Below are 23,802 nucleotides of genomic sequence, written 5' to 3'. Positions count from 1 at the left end.
TAACTTTATTTGCATGGTGTAAGCAAATGATTAAAGTAGTTGAAAGATGTGGACGAAAAACACAGGTAGATAAAAGCCATTCTGCTTTTATTTTAAAAACAGTCAGTGTCGCGGCCATTTGTTCAAACTGTTCAGTCTCTCCCTTCACACTCCATCAGATGTGTGAGAGCGAGGATGCACATTCAATCTACTTCAACGCTTTTGTAAATAAACTAAACCACCGGAACATAGGCAACAATGGAGAACATGGTAATAAGACTTTACTGACAATGCGAGACAGCCATTAGAGACATGCATGATTTTATCATTTATGTATTTATAGTGAAAGACGCGAGGCCAACGTTTTTCTGAAGATGGTCAGGATGCTAACTTAGCCAGCTAGTCACTCGTACGAGGCTTAAAGCAGGAAACCCGCGGAAATTACATCAGTGATTTGTGTAAATTTAGGTGGTGACGAAGATGTGCTTACAGAAACCAATCTGTCTTTTTATAAAGCTCAGCATTTGGCATATAGGACAGATGGACTCTTGAGTTCCAACACACACTAGCTGGCCGGCTAGTCCGGGGACTGTCTCACAACCTAGTGAGCTGCCTACATAGACAGCATCTGTGGGCGTCATAGGCGCGCGCGAACGTTTGAACGCTCCCTTGGCCCATGCTGTCTAGATGGGGTGCTCACTAGGTTTTGAGACAGTCATGTAAAAAATTCTAACATCTAACAAAAAATACGCTTAATTCAACAGCGTCTGACCATTTAAAAAGAATATCCCTTGAAGTCTCTTCAATACTCTCCTGAATGCAGGACTGATTCAATGACAGCTCATTAGAAATGCAAAATTCCGTTGCTCTAATTGGTTTGATTTAGCTAATGTGCTGTGCACTGTAGCCGTCCAGTTTAAATTGTTAATTGCATTTCACATTATATTGGCATAAGGGTTAGTTGTTATTTTTAAATAATTAAAATGATAAATACCATACATAAATATGTTAACCACTGAGCTAATGCTTACAAGTCTTTTACAGTAATTTTGTTTCCACACCAAGAAAAGCTGTGAACAATAAACCATCATGCACGTCAAGGGTGTCACGGAACTGTGAGTTTCCATCTCCATCTGTCAGAGATAAAGCAGGTTGATTTCTCGCAGATATGAAGTGTAGATCTGACAGTAGTTTTGAGAAGTAGGCCAAGAGCTCTTAGTCATTTTTAGTCTCACTCTGGGCTGGTCGCTCACTGATCAAAAATTGTGGTTGTTTTGGTTATGGTTGTCTTCAGACCTCTGGTGGATGACTGTTGCATTCCTCTTATTTCAGTGCACTGTACAGGTGAAACTGGAGCTGGGACACAGAGCCCAGTTAAGGAAGAAAGTCACTAACGAGGGCTTCACGCATGACTGGATGGTGTTTGTTCGGGGGCCAGAGGCATGCGACATCCAGCACTTTGTGGAGAGAGTTGTCTTCCGCCTTCACGAAAGCTTCCCAAAACCCAAGAGAGGCAGGTTATATTTTAAGTCTACTTCTTAATGCTGAAACTTTATACTATCAGTCATGGGTGAACCCTTGTGTGTGGGTGGGACAAGACACACCCACTTTTTACGACCAATGATGTTGTACCCACTCACTTTTATTGTCTCTAAAGCCCCGTTTCCACCAAAATTACCCGGAACTATTTGTACCAGGAACTTTTTTACAGGAACTTTTCTCCCCCCCAGACCTGCAGCTGTCTGCGTTTCGACCGCGATAAAGTTCCGAGAAGATTAGGCAGATTAGTCTGGTGATGTAGGACTGCGCGCGACTGTTCCTCCAAATCAGTGAAGGACAGTAATCATTTGTGTGTGTACCGATTGAAAGATTTAGTGATCTGTTTACATGAGACGTTATCTAAACCGATCTGGTGTTTACATGTGATGACTTTCAATCGCAATCATTTTGTCACATGCAGTTTGTCTGCCGCACCAAAAATGTCAACGCTGTTTTCTCCAGCAGCTGGAGTGTGTTGACTGTAGCCATAGCAACTCTTAACGGCCACCAGGACTAATACAGTATTATTTATAGCTATTTGTTGTAAAGTGTAATAATCATCTCAGAAAAAAAAATCTTCTGTCAGGCGCAGTTAAAGTAAAAACTGCCTGGGGCAATATACGCTGTGTCATTACTCCAACATTATCTTCATAACTTACGAAATAAAAAGTTTACCCCTCAGAAAAATGTACTTTCCTCTCTTGTCAACATGAGCGCGGCGCGCGCCGTCACGTCATGTAAGGTCACACACTTAAAAGTAATCGGTCAGGTCGTTTACATGGTGAAAAAAAATTAATAACGAGTATGGAAGAGATTCAAGCTTTGCTGCTTTTGCTGGTTATGTATAGGTTTACTAAAGAGGTAATTAACAATGACAGAAAAGAGCACTAATATGCAGATTCAGCAGCATGCAGCTGCAGCATATTCAGAAAGCTTGTAAAGCTAGATTTAAAATGACAATGTATATTATTATCAGCTATTACGGACATTGAACGTGAGATGGCTGAGACAACCGCGCGCCACCAGACAGAGAGCAAAGACTGATATTTACTGAACGCAGAACGAACCTCGCAAAAGACTTTTAAAAATGCCGGTTGAACTGCGTGAGCTCAACCAATCAGCATGTTCAGCGCCCAAGTCCCGCCCTCGAAAGTTCCTGAACTTTGAAAAAGTACTACCTCGCAAGCAGGGCCGTTTGGAGGGGGAAATATTTACCCGGAACTTCAATTTTACCCTGGTTCCTGCGGTCTAAACACACGAAGTACCACCCAAAGTTCCTAGTTCCTGGGTAAAGTTCCTGTGGTGGAAACGGGGCTTAATTCAGCATGTCTGTGTACCTACCCAGCAGATAAACACTTATTATTAAACCCGTTAGATGCTTTATTTCCATTTATCTAATATTTTCTTCATATTTATTGAAAATATATGCCTTTCCGATTTGATAAATGATGGGAAAAGGCAGTAGAGCGAGTTTGGCTTGCATCTTACCTTTACACTATTGCCACTCTAAATGAATCAGTGATTTCTGTGATTTTGTCTAGCCCAATCAGACGTCTAGTAAACAGGGTGGCATATTTGTATTTAATTTAAATGGCATATAACGTTCCTCCCCCCCAAAAAAAAACCTGAGAGAGAGGACCCACCCACATTTTTTTCTATAACACCCATGCTCTCAGTAATATAGGTTAGGGTCCCTTAAAAAAACGACTGGTGTGTACACCCATCTTCTGTTGTGTTAAATCTGCCCTTTTAAGTCTGGTGGTAGCCTGTTATTTTTATGCTATTGCCAAAACTTTATACATAGTTACCTGTAGTTATGTGATGACCTGAATGCCCGATATATTCACTGCAAAGTTCTTTTATGTTCTTTGTGTAGGGGTAAAACGAAGTTCAAAAAACATACAGAACGTGTAATTCAGTTGTCCCGCCCACCGACTCATGCTATATTTAGATATGTGTGTGCGGGCGCGGTTCGCGCTTATATCGACCGATCCTGCGGGCCATGTAATACAGAAATAATATTCCACTCATTTGTGGGCGGATGAGAAATAAATCATTGTGTTTGTTTGATAAAGACGTTTACGAGCCCTGTGGTCGAGAGAATCATTGCAGTTGCAGCTTTCAAATCTCTCCCTCATGTGAACTGACAGCGGACCTCAAGCTCATTAACTATGCAAATCTTCTCCAATCCTAGCCGTGGGCGTTTATTTCCCATCAAAACCCAGCGTTCAGAAGGCAGCCTCAAAACCAGTGTAGAAAATAGCATATTACTTATTAGTTATGATGTTTTTGAATGTAAAAACCTCACAAACCTCTGTAGTTGACCTCAGACAACAGTATAAAAAAAGCCAGTTCATGACACTTAATTTTCTACTATAAAGCTGATTGTGTTTTCACTCGCTTACGTCTGACCTCAACGGACTCAATGGAAGAAATGAAGCAGGAAAGATTTACACTTGAAAGAATGCGGAGCCTCCTATTAAGTGATTGCCACGCACCAATGGTAGTACAAAGGTGTTTACCAGCCGTAACACTTTCTTAAGCCTCGTTCACACCGCCAGCGACACGCAGCGACAAAGCGACACGATCCCATTCATTTCAATGGAGCGCTGGCGACTTCCGGCGACACGAGCGACAGTGACCGTTGGCGACAGAATGTGGGCGTGTCAAGCGACACGAGACGCGCGACAAAAGTTCAGAAATTTCAACTTTATGCAAACGAGAAGCGATTTTCGCGAGCGACAACCAATAGGAGTGAAGTCAGTGGAGTGCACGTGATCCGTCTGCTTTACTGCGGTGTCCGGAGGAGTTGTTGATATTAGCTTTTAGCAAGCCCCCTGTTCTTTTTAATATGTCTCTGTGTAGCCTACATACAGAGACACATTTAAAAAAATGATGCATGGAAAAACGTGTCTGGGATTGTGGGGATATAAAGTAAGTTTTGACTAAACTGCATGCAATATGGTCTACCTATTACAGTACAGTGTGTATGTATTCTAATAACTTGCTCTGTTCTGCAAAACACTAGTAATAAAAACGGTACTATAGTACAAATATATTTAATGACGTTTATATGCAACCCGTGTAGTGGGAACGCCCACTAGCGACATGAATCTCTGGCGCTGGCGACATGCAGCGACAAAATCGCTGGCGGTGTGAACGAGGCTTTAGAAAGTTTGCTTTGGCAAGCTGTTACAAACTCCCAAAACAAACTCCAAACGATCTTCGTTTTGCCCTTATTTTGTATGAAATCACATCAGTTCGTTCTTCAATTTCTGTTGAAGTATATTGGGCCCTCAAGATCTAGTATAATATCTGGAGGTTGACGTCACCCAGCCTAAACTCCGCCATTTTGGCAGGCGATCAGGGGAACGGTAGAGCGGCTGTAGCATTGGTATCTATAGTGGTTGAAAAATAATTTAACTGGTATTGAAACATTACTAACCCTTGCAAAAATTACGCATAAAATCCGTGTTGGATTTTCTACTTGAAGGACTTTCCATTGTTTCACTTGAAAATGCTCTTGTTGGGGCCATGTTTCCTTTGACCATGTCCAACAGCTTGAAAAGATTTGTTATTGAACTGAACTGAATCTACAACTGAATTGGCTGAGCTGTATAATAACTAGCCTGGATGCCAGCCGAACTTAGCCCCGCCCACACATTTTTTAGGTCGGGCAGTTCGGTCTGGCCTTGCTTCATAGAGGAGTAATTATCCCTGAACAGAAACTGTTCGCACCAATGAAATCATCAGGGCGGGCTTTAGACGATGACGGACAGATGATCAACAGTAGCGTAATATTGCATGTCATCAAAGGAGTTGGATTATATTTTTTCGAATCCTAAACGGAGAGCTTGTTTGTATATGCATTCACCTACACAATTTCTCTCAGAAATTCTGATCATGTTGGGTAAGTACTCTGTGTATCATTAAATTGTTTTATTTTTTTACAACACCGGCAAAGATCGTGTATTCCAGCCTGATTACAGCGCGCGTGCAGACAGGGTTGCCAAGTTTTTACAACAAAACCCGCTAACTACTAGCCCTAAACAATAGCTTCTCGGGTGGTTCTCCCGGGGGGAAAACTTTAACACTTTATTTTACAGTGTCCATGTTACATGTACTAAATGAAATAAAAACAATAGTAAATTAGCAACTAAACCAATCCATACACCTAATTATATAGTAAGTGCATGTTATTAAATAATATTACTTAGTACTTAAATGTATAATTAAAGTGTAACAATGACATCTTAAAAAATGCAACTTGCAAGGTGATTCCATATTTTCCGTATTCCATATTTCTCTACTTGATCTGGTAAACAGTATGCCAAATTTGATTTGTTTCAGTTATGTTTTTACAAAGCCAGAATGTTCAGCTATTAACACTGTCTCTGGGGTGCTTTCAAAATATCTCCCTGTTTGTTTGAGTGGTCTGATATGTCAAACTCTGGCTCAACCAATGGCATGATTTTGAGGGGGAGCTACCTGATTTTAGGAGTGTTGCAGAAACCTGTTTGGGAAAAATGGTTATTTTTGCAATTCAGTTGTTCAAATGTTGTCAGTAGTGGTACGATATAGCACACTTGACCTTATTATAGTATGTACCTGTAGATAGTAAATTCTAGTTTCAGATTCCTGTGTCAATGTTAAAGAAAAAAATACAGCTAAACATTAACAAAGTGTTTATCTTTTTTCACAGTTTGTAAAGAGCCCCCATATAAAGTGGAAGAGTCTGGCTATGCTGGTTTCCTCATGCCTATAGAAGTCTATTTCAAAAACAAGGTGAGCACATCACCACATATCTACAGCAGTATCTGCGTTTCGTCACCTGTGACATGAATAACTAGTATTACAGGCAAAACACGTGAAAAATTCATCAGATTGTTGTGCTCAGTCTGTTTGGATGTGCGCCGGGTCTGTTATTTTTAAGTGGTTTGTTGCCTGTATTGGAAAAACTGTGATGAAGAGTTTTGCAATTTGGTAAAGGTAAAGGTCACACAACTAGGTGAACTCAGTATTTGCACTGGGAGTTAACAGAGACTATACATGAGGCTGTTGAACAGCAGAGTACTTGGAGAGGGGAATAAATGGTAAGAAAATGTGAATTTGTATTTCACTTTAAGACTTCCTTTTCATAGCATTTTGTATACTTACTGAATTCTTGGTGGAATATTTCTGTAGGTTTTCTGTTTTCTCTAACGTTATCTACCAAAGAGCTTACATTAACCTAACTTTACTGTCAATATTTCACACCCTGCTAGTCTGAGGTTTGGGTTTGATACTGATGTTCAACTAAACATATATTTTTATTTTGTTTGAATAAGAAGCCTGAACATGTTTGTCTCTTCTATAACAGGAGGAGCCTAAAAAGGTGTGCTTTAATTATGACCTTTTCTTGAACCTGGAGGGTAACCCACCTGTCAACCACCTGCGCTGTGAGAAGCTTACGTTTAACAACCCCACACACGAGTTTCGGCGCAAACTGGTCAAGGCCGGTGGGGTGAGCTGGGCTGTTCTTGCTTTTTCTGAACCTCTATATCAGCTTTTTTTCAACAGACTCTCACTCTATCTTTCCATTGGGGTGTTATTCTCGTCTCAGGCTATAGTTGTTCCTGAGGGAGCGGAGATGATGCCAAGGCCCAGTCCAGATTATCCAATGCTGCCGACTATTCCACTCTCTGCCTTCTCAGACCCCAAGAAGATCAAGTCCTCTCATGCAGTAAAGGTCGGTAAAAAAGTCGATCTCTGGTCAAAGCGGTATTAAAATTATTTAAAATAATTATTTTAATTGCTTTTGAAATCTATTTAAAGTGTTTAAGGTTGATAGTCTTAGGCCCGGTTTCACAGACAGGGTTTAGATTAAGCCAGAATTAAGCCTTAGTTCACTTAGAACATTTAACGTGACTTAGAAAAAAACATTACTGGTGTACATCTTGAGACAAAACAATGGCACTCACATATTTTACGATATATTAGTGCTGAAAGTTGATTTCAGTTAAAAATATGCATTTTAGTCTGGGACTAGTTTAATCAAATATGCTTAATCAGGGTTCCCGCGGGGTCTTAAAAAGTCTTAAAAAGTCTTAAATTCAGAAAGTTACATTTAAGGCCTTAAAAAGTCTTAAAAACGCCCAGATTTTCATCCTAGGTCTTAAATTTAATTTACCAAAGTCTTAAAACTTTTACTTCCGTTCAGAAACAAAACCTTTTAGTTTTCTTTACCCGACTGCTTCATGCATTTTTACTCCTTACACTTTTCCTTCAGCTTTTCAGAAAGCTGCGATTGGCAAACGGAAAGCAAGAAATTACCGTAATAAACCATATTTTGGCAAAAAGCGCTATTTGTCTTTAAGGATTTTTTTTAAGCGCGTCAAATGTTGAGGATTTACGGTCAAATAGCGCTTTAATATGCTGGCGCCAACACTCGCATTCTAATAGGGTTAAGCGTAATGTATTCTGATGTATTTGATCTGACTGGGTGGGCAGCTGTCAATCTCAGGCCCAACCGTAGATCCTACCCTATCATAGGTTGGTTGTTTTGTCTGGTATGCACTTGTGTCTACGCGCGTTTTCAAAGAACATGGGTCTTTGCACACTGAGTCCGATATGCGTGATCCGAAAAACTCGTCACGCACAGAGACCTTGCACACTGAGTCCGATGCTTATTAATGAATGTGTTACGGGGAAAAACGCAAAACAAGACAAAGTGACGTCTAGTGAGGATGATTTGTTTGTCCTGAGGAGATAATGGGTTCATCTAACGTTACTCCTGTGATCGCGTAGAGAGGAGAGTTTCCCTATCAAGCGGGATTATCCAGATCGACCGATTCAAAGTTGCAGTTTCAGTGGCTCAGTTTGATGCTTTGCTAGCGATACTGGAGACATATATAAAAGAAGACCACTAATTTCTGTGAATCAATTGATCCCGAACACCTGGCAGTATGTCTATGGATCCGATCACACACGCATACACACACAGACAGACAGACAGACAGAGCATACAGACCCTTACGAAACAAAAATATATTGCAATATATTTGAAAATATCATGCAATATATTCACATATAACGTTATGGGATTTATTATTTATATTTTCCAATATATTGCAATATATTGAAAACGGCCATCATTTGTATATTTTCCAATATATTGCATGAATATATAATATATTTCATAATGCCATCAATATTATTCCATATATTAAAATATATTTCAAGAAAATATATTAGTAAATTTTCCTTTCGTAAGGGGAGACTTGATGTGCTATAATTATAGCTGTGATATACTAATATTTGTAGCATTTTTGCTAGAATAATATGTATGGTGGCTCTGAGTTGTCAAAACGTCTCAAAATGCGTTTTTACGGATGCGAAAAATGCAGAAAATCGAACCTGTTCCAATTTTTTTTTGACGGATGAAAGTTTCGGAGGCAGTGTGCAAGCGTGATTGACATAACGTGAGGTCGAATTTATTTTTGGAAGTGCGTAAATTATTATTTTAGCAAAAATACCACAAATAATATTATATCACAGCTATAATTATAGCACATCAAGTCTCTGTTAAGCTCTGTGTGTGTGTGATCGGATCCATAGACATACTGCCAGGTGTTCGGGATCAATTGATTCACGGAAATTAGTGGTCTTCTTTTTAATATGTGTCTCCAGTATCGCTAGCAAAGCATCAAACTGACACTTTTAATCGGTCGGTCTTGATCCCGCTTGATAAGGAGGGGAAACTCTACGCGATCACAGGAGTCTCTCCACATCTCCTCAGGACAAACAAATTATCCTCACTAGACGTCACTTTGTCTTGTTTTGCGTTTTTATCCCCATAACGCATTCATTAATACGCATCGGACTCAGTGTGCAAGATCTCTGTGCGTAACGAATTTTTCGGTATACGAAAAACCGCATGCGAAAATATCGGACTCAGTATTTTGATATCAGTTTCAAAATATTTTTAAACTGTTTATTTAATGTTTCTATGAGTTTAATTAATGTTTCTATAACTGAATCAATAAAAATAGAATGTTTGAGAGTTTCTGAGATCATTTATAATGCTTTTAGTAATGCGTCGTGTTGGTCTTAAATTTCACTCATAATGGTCTTAAAAGGTCTTAAAAAGGTCTTAAATTTAACTTACTGAAACCTGCAAGAACCCTGATTAATGCATGAGAACCAATGTGTTTGTTTTCTTGTCTCACACAAGCACGTTTGAGCTAGAGGTTTGTGTGGGATATATATATTATTATTTATTTTTATTTATTTTTAAATTCAGGCCTAATAAGTTCTTTTTATTCCGGCTCCTATTCATAACTTTTACATTGTGATTGTCGTGTTCCCACCTGCAAAATCCCGCAGGTAGAGATCTACTCCAGTGTCATGGGCTGCTTTTTTCAATTCCCACACACACACATTTGCACATTTATCGCAATATCCATTTGGATATTTTGCATATCCAAACCCGTGCCTTTATTTTTTTTGTGCAATAAACGGATGACATTCTGTTCCTTAAAACATAAAATAAATGTAAGTAACTTTTCCCAAACATACTCTGTTGTCGGGTTCTGTGGATCCCAGGAATGCAGACCTCTAATTTGAGTTTCAGTTGACTATATTTAATGATTAAACCACGCGATTTAAATGGATTACTTTTACAAAGTCTTTATAAACTTTTTGAAACGTCAGAATTTTGGTGGCATGCACATCTTTCAATGGAGGGGCAGAAACATCTCCACTTTCATTAATAATATCAGTAACACTTTTACAATAAGGTTTTATTAGTTAGCAACTTTAGTTAATATGAACTAAGAATTAACAATACTTCTACAACAATACTTAATCTTAGTTAATGTTAATTTCAACAATTACTAATACATTATTAAAATCAAATGTTGTAGGTTGTATAATCTTTGTTAACTACCATTAACAAAGATTAAAGGGCGAGGGGGTTCACTCAGTTTCAGTCAATCTCATGTCAATCTTGAGTGTCTAGAGTAGTATTGCATCCTTCATATTGCAGAAAAGTCTTTAGTTTTAGCAATATTTATAAAAGAAAGATTTACCAGGGTGTACCGAGTCTTTCCGGAAAAAACAAGCGGCTGGAGGCGTATCGTGTGGGCTGAGCTAAAGAAAGACGAGCGTGCGCAGCTATTCCACTCTATTGCGCACTCTATTGAGAGTGTTTGAAATCTGTGAGGTCCTTAAACGTGGAAAAAAAAACGTTTATCCTAAATAAACCATGGAGATGAATCAGATTTAGCCATACATATATGAACATATAGAATCAGATCTAGAGGCTGAAATTGAACAGGAGAAGCAGCAACGACGACTACAGCAGGACGTCTCAAGGGTCCAAGTTTTACAACGTTTATATGTTTTTACTTGTGGGTTATGAGGACATAATTTGGTGTATGGATTATTGTATGTGATTTAATGTTAGCAGTATCAAGCGGAACAGTTTTACTCGTCAGAATAGTGCGTTTACATAGAAAAACAATGGAATAGTAGCACATTTTTATGAATGAGTTGATGGCTAACAACACTAAGACATTTGAAGCAGTTTTACTCACTGCCTGCTTCCAACATATGACCGTGAACCTTAATCACTGAACCCGCTCCATCTTTCAGCATTAGACGAGCTACAAATCCGTAGTTGAACTGGGACTTGTTTATAAACAATTGTCGCTGAAATGCAGGGAACAAATAAAGACACTTGGACAACTCTGTTGCTGCTCCGGAATAACAAACTCCATCCACTGTCCCATTAACGCTGGGTTCTTTAGAAAGCTGTTCAGGGTTGTCTTGCCCTGACAACCAAAAACACATATCTTTGGTGACATTGTTAGTTTCGTGATGTCCTGTGACTGCAGCGCGCAGCCGGCGAGCGTTTGCTCTCTCGCTCTATTCGCGCACGCGCCCTTCCGCGAGAAGAGCCCGCACAAAGACATTCCACCCTTGCTGTCGTCACCTAGACCAACACTGGAAAAAAACTTTCAGAAACTGGAGTATTTTTGGCACAGAAATGCTCCATCAAATGTCCAACTTTAAAAAAAAAAACTTTGTCCATGTTTAGCATGGGAATCCAAGTCTTTAACATTGTAAAAAAAACTCAGTATACCGTATTTTCCGGATTATAAGTCGCTCCGGAGTATAAGTCGCATCAGTCAAAAAATTTGTCATGAAGAGGAAAAAAACATATAAGTCGCACTGGACTATAAGTCGCATTAGTGCAGAGCGGGAGCCGCGAGCACCTGCTCACGTGTACTCGCTCGTGCCCGCTCACTGTAAATAACCGAGCAGAAGAAAGAAAGAAAGTTTGAAGTGAGTGATAAACTTGTAAGGGACTGGCGAAAAGCAAAGGGTACTTTAACTGTAATAAAGAAAAAGAATAAAGCTACTTGCGGACTGTGAGCAAGATGGCCAGAGCTGAAGGAACGTTCACAGACACTTGAACTCTGCCGGGAGAGGCTCAGCCGCGCGAGACAAACCCTGTGTGAATCGTTCTCCGCTGCATATTTTACTACATGCAGTTTTAAATTTGCAGAATAAGATTTTCTTTATTGGGGCATTTTGTTTGTGTTCAGTCTTTCTAAGTTGTTGTCTTTAAGTTAATATTTCAGTTAAGAGTTTTTTTCTGTTTTAAGTTATTTTTTTCTGGGGTAGGCTACGGGAGCAGCATAGAGCACCCTCTCGCGGCTGTATGTTTATTGTTGTCAGCCAGTATGAATTAAATTTGATATATAAGTCGCACCTGACTATAAGTCGCAGGACCAGCCAAACTATGAAAAAAAGTGCGACTTATAGTCCGGAAAATACGGTACATGAAACAGCATTTCACCCCCCTTTAATAATTACTGTAACAAATGTATTGCTCGTTGTTAATTCATGTCACATACTAATGTTAACAAATGAAACCTTGTTGTAAAGTGTGACCATAACATCTTCAGTTGTGTTTTGAAGATGAACAAAAGTCTTATGAGTCTGGAACGACATGAGGGTCAGTGTTTATTGGTAACAATGATAGGGTGTTCTGGGTGGTTTCCAAGCTGTTATGAGCAGTGTTGGGGAAAGTTACTTTGAAAAGTAATGCATTGCAATATTGCGTTACTCCCTTAGAAAGTAACTAATTGAGTTACTTAGTTACTTTTTTACGAAAAGTAATGCGCTGCATTACTTTTGCTTTACTTTTTCTCACCTTTGGTTTTTATAACAAAAAAGTTGTGTTTTTGTGCAAATGTAAAGACCTCTTCACACCAAAATTGTAATAATAAGCCTCAAGCCAAGGGACAAATTCTCATTCACATGTAGAGTAGAGGGCTCCGCTCAAACAAACCTTTCAGTTGTGCTGCCATTCTGGATAATGGAAGAATAGGACGCAGGAGAAAAAAGTTTTACAATCTTACTTCACCGATACAAAACTAAAATCTAAAGTAATTTTTGCTCATGGTTTAACTGAATCATCAAAAGTTAGCACCAAAACATTGGTCAGTAAAGGTAGATTAAATGCAAAAAAATTGCAAATAAAATGCATATTACTTTACTAGTTACTTGGAAAAGTAATCTGATTACGTAACGCAAGTTACTTGTAATGTGTTACCCCCAACACTGGTTATGAGTATGCATTTAAAGATCAGTTTTTTAAACCTTCTTTGTAGGAGTCAAGTAAAGATGGAGGAAGTGGGAGCAGCAAAGGCCTTAAAGCACATAAGGCTACCAAAGAGCACAGAGAGCGCACGCGAAAGGACTCTGAGAGCAAGGCCACGTCCCGAGAGAGTGATCGTGAGGGCAGCAAGTCCTCCCGAGACCAATCTTCGTCCTCTTTTTCAAAAAAAGCCCCGGATGGCAGAGGAAAAGACGAGGGGAAACCAGTACCCAAAGCAGCCTTCAAAGAGCCCAAACTTACGGTCAGAGAGTCCAAGATGGATGGCATGTCTCCAAAAGGTGGAGGAGCAGTGACGGGCGGAGGAGGTCAGCTAGACACACGAACCCCGAGCAAGCGACCCTCGTCTGCCATGGAGTCTCCGAAGCTAACTACCAAGAAACAGAAGAGGATGGGCTCTGAGGGCATGAAGGGGCCCGTGAGCGGAAGCTACAGCAGCAACTCACCCCGTATTACCTCAACAACACCCTCCACGTACCCCGAGAAGAAAACCCCTAAAGATAAAGGCCACTGGCCCAAGATGAAACCAGAGGTGCAGGAAGTGAAAAGGCAGCCCGACTCGGACGAATCCAACTCTGAGGATGAAGCCTCTTCTAAATCAGAAGTATGTTTATGTTTTTTTTTGTTAGCAGAACCTGGATTTGAATGTATTTTAATTAGGGTTGTCGACGTTAACGCGTTAACACATGCGATTAATTTAAATTCGTTAGCGCATTAAAATAATTTAACGCAAATTACAGAAGTACGTGAAGCTGAGCCATTAACGTAAATTGCATCACGCAGTCGATCACAGAAGTCGGGAGTTTAACACAATCACACTGAGCATCTGCACCTGTAACCCTGGTAGAAGGAAATGTCACTTTCTAGCTATTTAACCCGATTCTGCGTTTGTGATTTTACAATCACAACTATGATACTCTGTTTGTGAGTTTAAGCATTAAACTCTGGGAAAGTGTTCAGTGATCCAGTAATCTGATTCATTCAAACAGTCCAAAACAGTGCTAATGTAAAGAATAGAATAGAATAGAATAGTCTCACAGCGCGTTTTTAGTGAATTGTTCATTTCAGAGTGTGCTTTGCTTTAAAGGAACTGTATGTAAGAAATATATTTCTATTAATCATAAAATGGCCCTGATATGTCACTAGACATTAAGAAATCAAGTTAATTTAAAATACTTATATCACTGACAACAATAATCCGGCCAGGATATTGTCATTTAAAAGTTGTTGATGCAGCCCTCAACTGATGTTGATGTTGACATGTGGTGTTTTGGCCTAAAGCTCCGCCCTCCACCTATCTACCAATCACAAAGTCAGTAGTGTTTCGGGATCCGGGTTGCCAGCTCTGCTCTAGTTACCACAACTGCAGTTACAAACGTTCCTGCTGGATCCTGCAACATATCTGGCAACCTCGAGTCAGGGGGGAGGTGGAGAGGGGATACACCGGCAGTACCAGTTTTGGCCACAATCTTACATACACTTCCTTTTAAACACAAGCTCTGTTGTATTCTGTGATTGTTTCTGCAGAGCGCAGTTTTGATGTCATACCGTAAGCACGTGACTCTGCACAGAGAAGGTGTGCGCGCACTCAATCACTGATCTCACGCAGTATTCATGCACATTTCAGTACATTCGCGTTGTTTCCACACACACTCAGGAAGGATAATGTTTGATTTGTCACATGTGAACGTTAGTGATGACCGGTTCGCGAACGAGTCGTTCGTTTGAACCAGTTATTTTTAGTGAATTAGTTCACCAAATCGGACTGAAAGTTCCAAACAGTTTACATCTCTTGTAAGCACTAATCCACACATTTCTAAAGTTATTTACTTTTTGACGGGTCTGACTCTCCCTCTGACTCAAAATAAACCAACATCCCAGAGTTATTCAGTTAATATTAAAATGACTTAACCTTCTGTTAAGAGAGAACTGATGATGATAATGAACACGAGCAACAAAGCCGGTGATATACAGAGCATCCGTGCAGCAGAGGGAGCGACATTGTTGTGTTTAGTAATTGTAGGTTTGCAGTCAAAGCAGTTGTTTAGGAGTTTTTTGGCGTCTTTGTGTGGTTCGGTTCGGTATTGCAGCTTCAGAGGTCTACATTTAAATGTCCATTTTACATAAAATGAAAACAATCTCGTTGTTGTTGCTCTGTACACATACTATACACTGGGATGATAAAGGTTTTTTAGTAATGTTTTTTTTTTTTACATGGGTGCTCAGGTGTGTACAAATTTATTATATAATAGAATGATATGGACTCCTTATATTTGGTTATTTGGTTTCCTTTTGGAGTCTCCAATGATCCTTGAAGCTTGCAGCAAATACAGTTTTGTGAGATTCACCCTTCAATCTGATTATTTACTTTGGTTATAGCAAATTATGACAAAATTCATGTTTAATAAGATAAATGGCGACAGCTTAATTTCACAAGCATGCAATTAATCACACAACAAAGGTGCGATTAATCGCGATTAAAAAATAATAATCTATTGACAGCCCTAATTTTAATGTGAAAAGGCTCACGGATGTCGTTTTTTAGCAGTCGGCTCCATCCAGTCCATCAAGTTCCAGCTCCAGCTCCAGCTCCGATTCTGACTTTGAGCCATCGCAGAAGCAAGGCCAAGGTACTTCGAGTTTAATGTTTTCGAGTTTTATGATCAGTAGTGTGTCACCTCATTAATGATCATTAATAATGAATGTTTCCAGGGACTCTCCGTTCTATGGTAGAGGATATGCACTCTGAAGGCTCTGATGATGACAGCAGCTCTGAGGTTGAGACGCCCATGAAAACGACTCCACCCAATCAGGACTCTCGGTTTGTACCATGCACTTTTTTTTTGCTCACATTTGGTCTTGTTTGAATAACTGAAATGTTTACTAAAAAAGAAAACTTGAACATCAAATGTCCATGCAGGCAAAATAGATTTTGTCCAGACTATACACAGCATTAATATCACCACTACCATGTTACACATTGAATCCGAGTTATATTCCTTTGACAAGTTCATTATGATTTTCCTCTTTTCAGTTTAAGCATGGACAGTGAGAGTGATGGGAATGAGGAGTCCCGTCCTCCCAGCCAGGAAGCCCCCTCACCTCTACCCAAACTAAGCTCAGCAAACCTCAAGGTAAGATTGCATTGCGATGAACCCTCAGACTGGTTTATATTTGAAATCGATTCGAAATCATTTGTGTTCTTTGTCAGATGTTAGGAAAAAAGAGCCCAGACTCTTGCACCCGTGAGAAGATGCTCAAGAGGGGATACGACAAGGTAGGAAGGGTAAATAACTCAATCATACTCATCAGTGGCTGAAATTCAGATTTTTATTACACAAAACTATAATGGAAGTTTTAAACGAGTGATCTGATTACAGGCTTATACAGAGGAGCTTGTGGACCTCCATCGCAGGCTGATGGCTCTGAGAGAGAGGAATATTTTACAGCAGGTTACAATAAGTTATTTCTGTATTTGAGTGTATTATCTGAAAAAAGCCAGTGTATTTTCTGATCACCATCATCTTCTGATCACCAGAAGTCTTTTGAAGATTGATCCATGCCCTAATTCAGGACACGTTAAAAATGATTAACACACATTACTGTTCAAAATTTTGGGGTCAGTGAGATATTTTGAAAGTCTCTAATGCTCACCAAAGCTACATTTATTTGATTAAAAATACAGCAAGGACCATATTTAAACATGGCAAATTAGCATGAGAGAGAAAGTTAGCAGTCGCTTCCGGATCATTTTCAAAATGACCAGCGCAATCTACACATTAGCATCTGGTTTAAGACACATTTTTGTAATGGCACAAACACCAGTAAATTGATGAGCACAACCCTTAGTAAATTCACCTCGTGTGTTTCATTTAAATACTCTCCTCCTATGAATTTTGCCCTTGAAAGAGAAACTCCTACAAATGCATATGCAATAAGCTTAGCCGAATATAAACTCTGAATAACCCCAAAATAACTACGCCTTTTCAGCAATCCTAAAAAAAATCCAAACAGTACTTTTTTGATGCCAAAAGAGGGTTTGCGCTGGTACAAGCTAATAGTAAATCTGGCCCTATAACTGTTATATTGTGAGTTATTATTATTACAATTCAAAATAACTTGTTTTCTATTTGAATATACTATAAAGGTATTTTTTTTACTTGCCAAGGTGAAATCTTTTTTTGTCTTTTAATCACTTTCAAAGACTGGTGCATATTTTTATTTCATCTCGCCTGGATTATTGTAATGGCCTATATACTGGTATTAGTCAGGCCTCTCTCTCCAGACTGCAGATGGTCCAAAATGCAGCAGCGCGTTTGTTGATGGGTACATGAAAGCGGGATCATATTTCTCTCATTCTTGCCTGTCTTTCAGTGTAATTTAATTAGTTCAGGGCTATCAGGGCTGTCATGTCAACTAATGCACGCACGATGGCATCCCCTGTTGTAGGATGACAGATCTTACGACAGTAGTTGAGGACATTATTTTTTCCCAACTGTAGGGGGACCTCGAGAGCAAAAGTTGCCACGTGCTGCTTTAAAAAAGAGTAATTTATTTAGTTTTATATTATCGGTATGTATTTGAATGAATTAAAGGAGCTGTTTCATGTCTAACCTTGAATTGCTTAACTCAAAGAGTTGATATATGCTTTAGAAAGTAATTAAAAAGTAATTAGTAATAAGTAATTAAATACTTTTTGGAGAGAGTAATTTGTACAGTAATCTAATTACACTATTAAAGATGTAATAGTTAAAGGTCCTGTTCTTCGCGATTCCATCTTTCAAACTTTAGTTAGTGTGTAATGTTGCTGTTAGAGCATAAATAATACCTGTTAAATTATAAAGCTCAAAGTTCAATGCCAAGCGAGATATTTTATTTAACAGAAGTTCCCTTTCAAAGCCTACAGCGAACGGCCGGTTTGGACTACAGCAGGAAGTGCAGGGATGTAATGACGTCACTAGAACCGTTTGTTGACTAACCCTCCGCCCACAAGAACACGCAAAAAAGGGGGCGTGGTCTTGTTGCTCTCCCACGTGGAGAAGAGCCTGCATTCAGCGCTTGCATCTCCCCGTTATGGTAAGAGGTGGGACCTTTCCGGGCAAAGTGCGCTAAGCTGCTGTCCCAGGGCCGGCTCTAGCTCTTTGGTTGCCCTAGGTGAGATGGAGTTTTGCGCCCCCCCCCCCCCCCCCCCCCACCCCACCCCACTCACTTTTATCGTCTCTAATTCAGCACATGTCTGTTTTCCTAGGCCTACCCCTAACCGAGAAGCACTTATTATTAAACACGTTCGATGCTTTATTTCCACTTTTCAAACATTTTCTCACTTTTTATTGAAAATAAATGCCTTTCCGATCTGATATGTGATGGGAAAAGGGAATAGAGCGAGTGTGGTAAAAGGCAGGATCGAACCTCTGATCGACCTGCATCATTTCTTGATGCCATGCGTCTTACCACTACACTACAGCCACTGTAAAGAATTTGGTGAACACAGCATATTTGTGTTTGATGTAAATAATATGGCATCTTTCGTTAGGCTGCTCCAGTAAAAAAAAAAAAAAAAACGAGGCCGTATTTATTTCCTTCCGACGCCCACGTAGAGAGCGTTTGTACTTTTCATAAATAACATGCATGCGTTATCCATATTTATAACGAACTGGACTTTTGATATTTAAATGACATCCATGTAGGTTATTGTAGATTATTGTCAGTGAAGTTATGTTTGCAATACGTATAGTAATTATGAAGAAAACTAGCAAGTGACAATAGCTTAGTGACAATATTAATAATATTTATAAAATAAATATTAGTTGATAAGATTGATACTAAGTAATTTTATTTTGTTTGACAACTTATTGGCTGAGATAAGAAGACTAACCTCTATACTGGGCTTTCTTTTTTTCTCTTTTTCCGTCCCTGTGCACCCGCGGGTTTAGACGCCTCATTTTTGATGAACGCGCAAGATGAGCACTTGCCTGACCTAAATCCTGAACTAATAATAAATAATCACCATCAATTCAATCTAATAATCAGGTTGATAAGTAATTAAAGGTGTGGCTGAGGGGGCGCCCCATGATGATCATGTTTAATGAACATTATGTTGTATTTCGCTTGTTCCGATTCTTAATGGGAAGTAATGGGCGGCGGCACTAGAGCGCGCTCGCGCCCCTAACACAAATGTCGCCCTAGGCAACCGCCTAGCTCGCCTATAGCAAACGCCGGCCCTGTGCTGTCCAATCACAACATGGGAAGTGCTGGCCCAATCAGAACTCGTTACGTATTTCTGAAGGAGGGACTTCATAGAACAAGGAAATCATCAGGCCGTTTTTAGGACAGAGGAAACAGCGCTGTACAGATAAGTAAATTGTGTGAAAAATACTGTGATTTTTTTTTTACACACGAAACATGAACTCATGTTATATTGCACACTGTAAACATAATCAAAGCTTCGAAAACACGCGAAGAATGGGACCTATAATTACTTGAACTTACCAAACACTGCTCTCTTCATTGGTTACCTGACCAATTCAGAATTCATTTTAAGATTTTGATGATTTTTTTTAATCCCTTAATATTAGCACCTTAGCACCTAAATATCTTTCTGACCTGATTAAGCCTTATGCTCCGCAAAGGGCTTTAAAGGGTTACTTCATGTGACACTGAAGACTGAAGAATGATGCTGATAATGCTGCTTTGCATCACAGGAATGAATTAAATTTTATCAAATAAAAAAATAAAAAATCAAAATGTATTTTATAGAGCACTTTTTAAAAACAACTAGTGCTTATCAAAGTGCTGTACACGCATATAGACTAAAATACCAAGAAAACTAAAGAAATTCTTAAGAATCCTTAAGAAATTGTTCTAATATGCTGATTTGGCATTCAAGAAACATTTCTTATTGTAATGCTGAAAACTGTTGTGCTGCTTAATATTTTTTGTGGGGGGAAAAAAATCTGTATTCTTTGGTGAAGAAAAAGATCAAAATAATATAAAGTTAAGGTAACAATGTAAAAGTCTACTGAAAAAATTCTAAACTGCCCCTAAGATTTTAGGTTGTCAAAATTGCCTTTCATTGGAAAAGAGCTGATTTATGTTTTATTCATGACACTTTTGTCACCTTTCAGGAATGATTGCTGTTTGCTGCATTTTGATTGACACGTTGCTTTGTGTCTTTTAGATTGTAAACCTTATTGAGAAGACTGGGCATTTCAACATCACCAATACAACCTTTGACTTTGACCTTTTCTCCTTGGATGAGTCAACTGTACGTAAACTCCAGAGCTACCTGGAAGCCACGTCCACATGACACAAGGAAGCTGCTCGACCGTGATTTTGTTAGAAGTGTAAGAGAAGCCTCCAAACCTACTGGGGGAAAAGGGAAAGGTATTGAAAGCAACATACAAATGCACAGGAAACGAACAAAAACAAAAACGAACAAACAAAAAAACTTTATACTGTAATGGATATAAGCAAACAAATGGACCAGGAGCATAAAGGGGCGGCATTCAGGGTTTATCTAATAACAGCACTGCGCATTGCACTAAGAAACAAACTGTTGGCACAATACTGTCCAAAATGGACAAGATCTTGCATAGGGCACCGTGGATGAGAAACCTTATTACAAGTAGGTACATTTCAAGACTGGTTTTGCACCAAAGCTGTAACACTGGTGGAATGGATTCCGCGCTCGGGCCTTTATGCAGAGGCGACGACTGAAAGACTGTGTCCCCTCTACCCTGTCACTCTTCTGCTCCGTGTATGTCTACCACTCAGCACAGCGTGGTGGCGTGGATAGAGCCCAACTAGATCAAACCTTATCGGCATACTGTTTGTGTCTGCATAGCTTTGAAGCCCCATGTGTTGGATAAAGTAATACTCTCAAGCTTTGGTGATAGATGCTCCCTCGGATCAGCTAAAGGGGAAAAACTATCTGCCTTTGTAGTGCCTTTTTAAAATGTCATGTTTTTAATTATAATTGTTTGTGAGTCTCTCATTGGTCTTGGGATGACCAAAAATGATCCGTCAACATTAAAATGCCTGAAATTGACATTCAAAGCCCTTTTAAAGGCAGTTTAATACCTGTCCGGAGAGAACACTTTATGAGAAAGCCGTTCTGCATGTGGGATCTGGGAAGGTATTGTGCATTATTCTGTTTTTTTTTAATGGTCAACAACATGAAGTCGATTTGTTAAGCATTTATGGTTCTTTTTGTAGTTTATTTAAGTAACTGTGCACTTTTTCTGGTCACTTCAGTGCTTTGTAATTATCTGATAACTATATTTATGATTATTTTCTCTTTTTTTTTACATAATATTGACTTGCAAAAATGTACAGATTTTTGTCAATGTTTTCAAATGCATCTATTGAAAGTCATATTATTGATTATTCAATCACTTGAGAGAATATGCACACAGAATGATAGGGGAAGGGTTTGTTTGTATTCCAATGGTGCAATTGGAAAAAGAGTCTTCTGTTCACCTGAAGTATTATACAAGTGAAAATGTATTTGTGTCAGATACGTATTGTCTGATGACATTGCTTTTTGTAAAGCATACCTGCTTGACATGTTATTCTTCATTGTCGATTGCCAGTTAACCTTTTTGATTCTCAATAATGTATGGTTATAAAGTAAACAATGTTTTCAGTGAAACTTTTGTGGCAGATGTATGTTACATCATGGGTAAATGTTTGTGCATGATTAACACATGAATTATCACTTGCAAGAATATGCATACAACTCTCACAACCCTGTGTTTGCTTTTTCAGCTATTCTCAGGAATACAGAATATGCTCTTAATAAATCCATACAATGCAAACCCTTATAAAGTGAAGCACAAACTAGAAACTTCTTGTAGATCTCTTGGTTGTGCTTTCTTCTCTAGCATAACAGTAGCATAGCAATATCAGGGAGAATGGGCTCATGTTTGCAGTATTATGTAAATATGAAACGATGTGCATTACATAGGCTACCATACACTGAAGACTGAAATTGTGGAACCATACAGGGAGTGCAGAATTATTAGGCAAGTTGTATTTTTGAGGATTAATTTTATTATTGAACAACAACCATGTTCTCAATGAACACAAAAAAAAAACTCAATATCAAAGCTGAATATTTTTGGAAGTTTTAGTTTTAGCTATTTTAGGGGGATATCTGTGTGTGCAGGTGACTATTACTGTGCATAATTATTAGGCAACTTAACAAAAAACAAATTTATTCCCATTTCAATTTTTTATTTTTACCAGTGAAACCAATATAACATCTCAACATTCGAACATTCAAAAACCAAACAAAAACAAATCAGTGACCAATATAGCCACCTTTCTTTGCAAGGACACTCAAAAGCCTGCCATCCATGGATTCTGTCAGTGTTTTGATCTGTTCACCATCAACATTGCGTGCAGCAGCAACCACAGCCTCCCAGACACTGTTCAGAGAGGTGTACTGTTTTCCCTCCTTGTAAATCGCACATTTGATGATGGACCACAGGTTCTCAATGGGGTTCAGATCAGGTGAACAAGGAGGCCATATCATTAGATTTTCTTCTTTTATACCCTTTCTTGCCAGCCACGCTGTGGAGTACTTGGACGCGTGTGATGGAGCATTGTCCTGCATGAAAATCATGTTTTTCTGTACCACTGCTTGAAGAAGGTGTCTTCCAGAAACTGGCAGTAGGACTGGGAGTTGAGCCTGACTCCATCCTCAACCCGAAAAGGCCCCGCAAGCTCATCTTTGATGATACCAGCCCAAACCAGTACTCCACCTCCACCTTGCTGGCGTCTGAGTCGGACTGGAGCTCTCTGCCCTTTACCAATCCAGCCATGGGCCCATCCATCAAGACTCGCTCTGATTTCATCAGTCCATAAAACCTTAGAAAAATCAGTCTTGAGATATTTCTTGGCCCAGTCTTGACATTTCAGCTTGTGTGTCTTGTTCAGTGGTGGTCGACTTTCTGCCTGTCTTACCTTGGCCATGTCTCTGAGTATTGCACACCTTGTGCTTTTGGGCACTCCAGTGATGTTGCAGCTCTGAAATATGGCAAACTGGTGCCAAGTGGCATCTTGGCAGCTGCACGCTTGACTTTTCTCAGTTCACGGGCAGTTATTTTGCGCCTTGGTTTTTCCACACGCTTCTTGCGACCCTGTTGACTATTTTGAATGAAACACTTGATTGTTCGATGATCACGCTTCAGAAGCTTGGCTATTTTAAGACTGCTGCATCCCTCTGCAATATATCTCACTATTTTTGACTTTTCTGAGACTGTCAAGTCCTTCTTTTGACCCATTTTGCCAAAGGAAAGGAAGTTGCCTAATAATTATGCACACCTGATATAGGGTGTTGATGTCATTAGACCACACCCCTTCTCATTACCAGAGGTGGTAAAAGTACTCAAAAGTTATACTCGAGTGAAAGTATATATACCTAAATAAAAAAATACTCCAGTAAAAGTAGAAAGTCCTCCATTCAAACATCACTTGAGTAAAAGTACAAAAGTATCAGATTTAAAATGTACTCAAGTACCGAAAGTAAAAAGTAAATATTCAAATTAACTGTAAATATCAATAATTAAGCAGATAAAATCTTTTGGGACTGATATGCAATGCTTTAATTGAACAAA

The 23,802-nt window shown here is 39.2% G+C and overlaps 1 protein-coding gene across 4 annotated transcripts; it reads left to right on the top strand.

Moving 5' to 3' along the window:
* Positions 1-112: 112 nt before the first annotated feature.
* mllt1b (MLLT1 super elongation complex subunit b) lies at positions 113-22,028 on the top strand. 4 transcript variants are annotated; one of them, XM_067453907.1, is made up of 12 exons: positions 113-249; positions 1,312-1,492; positions 6,221-6,303; positions 6,878-7,021; positions 7,121-7,246; positions 13,179-13,787; positions 15,732-15,813; positions 15,896-16,004; positions 16,218-16,317; positions 16,395-16,460; positions 16,564-16,635; positions 20,361-22,028. In XM_067453907.1, exons 1-12 carry the CDS (start codon positions 238-240, stop codon positions 20,487-20,489), a joined length of 1,713 nt encoding a protein of 570 aa, XP_067310008.1. In that variant the 5' UTR covers positions 113-237; the 3' UTR covers positions 20,490-22,028. The 4 variants fall into 4 exon arrangements, with proteins under 4 accessions (XP_067310008.1, XP_067310006.1, XP_067310007.1 ...); XM_067453905.1 differs by having other exon boundaries at positions 16,395-16,469; XM_067453906.1 differs by having other exon boundaries at positions 15,729-15,813.
* The last annotated feature ends 1,774 nt before the right edge of the window (positions 22,029-23,802 follow it).

The sequence above is a fragment of the Pseudorasbora parva genome, chromosome 9 (genome assembly GCF_024679245.1).
Source record: "Pseudorasbora parva isolate DD20220531a chromosome 9, ASM2467924v1, whole genome shotgun sequence".
Taxonomy (NCBI): Eukaryota; Metazoa; Chordata; class Actinopteri; order Cypriniformes; family Gobionidae; genus Pseudorasbora; species Pseudorasbora parva.
This window is presented reverse-complemented; position numbering and strand designations above follow the sequence as displayed.

Coding starts and splice junctions, on each gene's coding strand:
- mllt1b (XM_067453904.1), top strand. Junction 7,247..13,178: donor AGTCCTCTCATGCAGTAAAG/GTCGGTAAAAAA, acceptor CCTTCTTTGTAG/GAGTCAAGTAAAGATGGAGG. Junction 16,636..20,360: donor AGAGGAATATTTTACAGCAG/GTTACAATAAGT, acceptor TGTGTCTTTTAG/ATTGTAAACCTTATTGAGAA.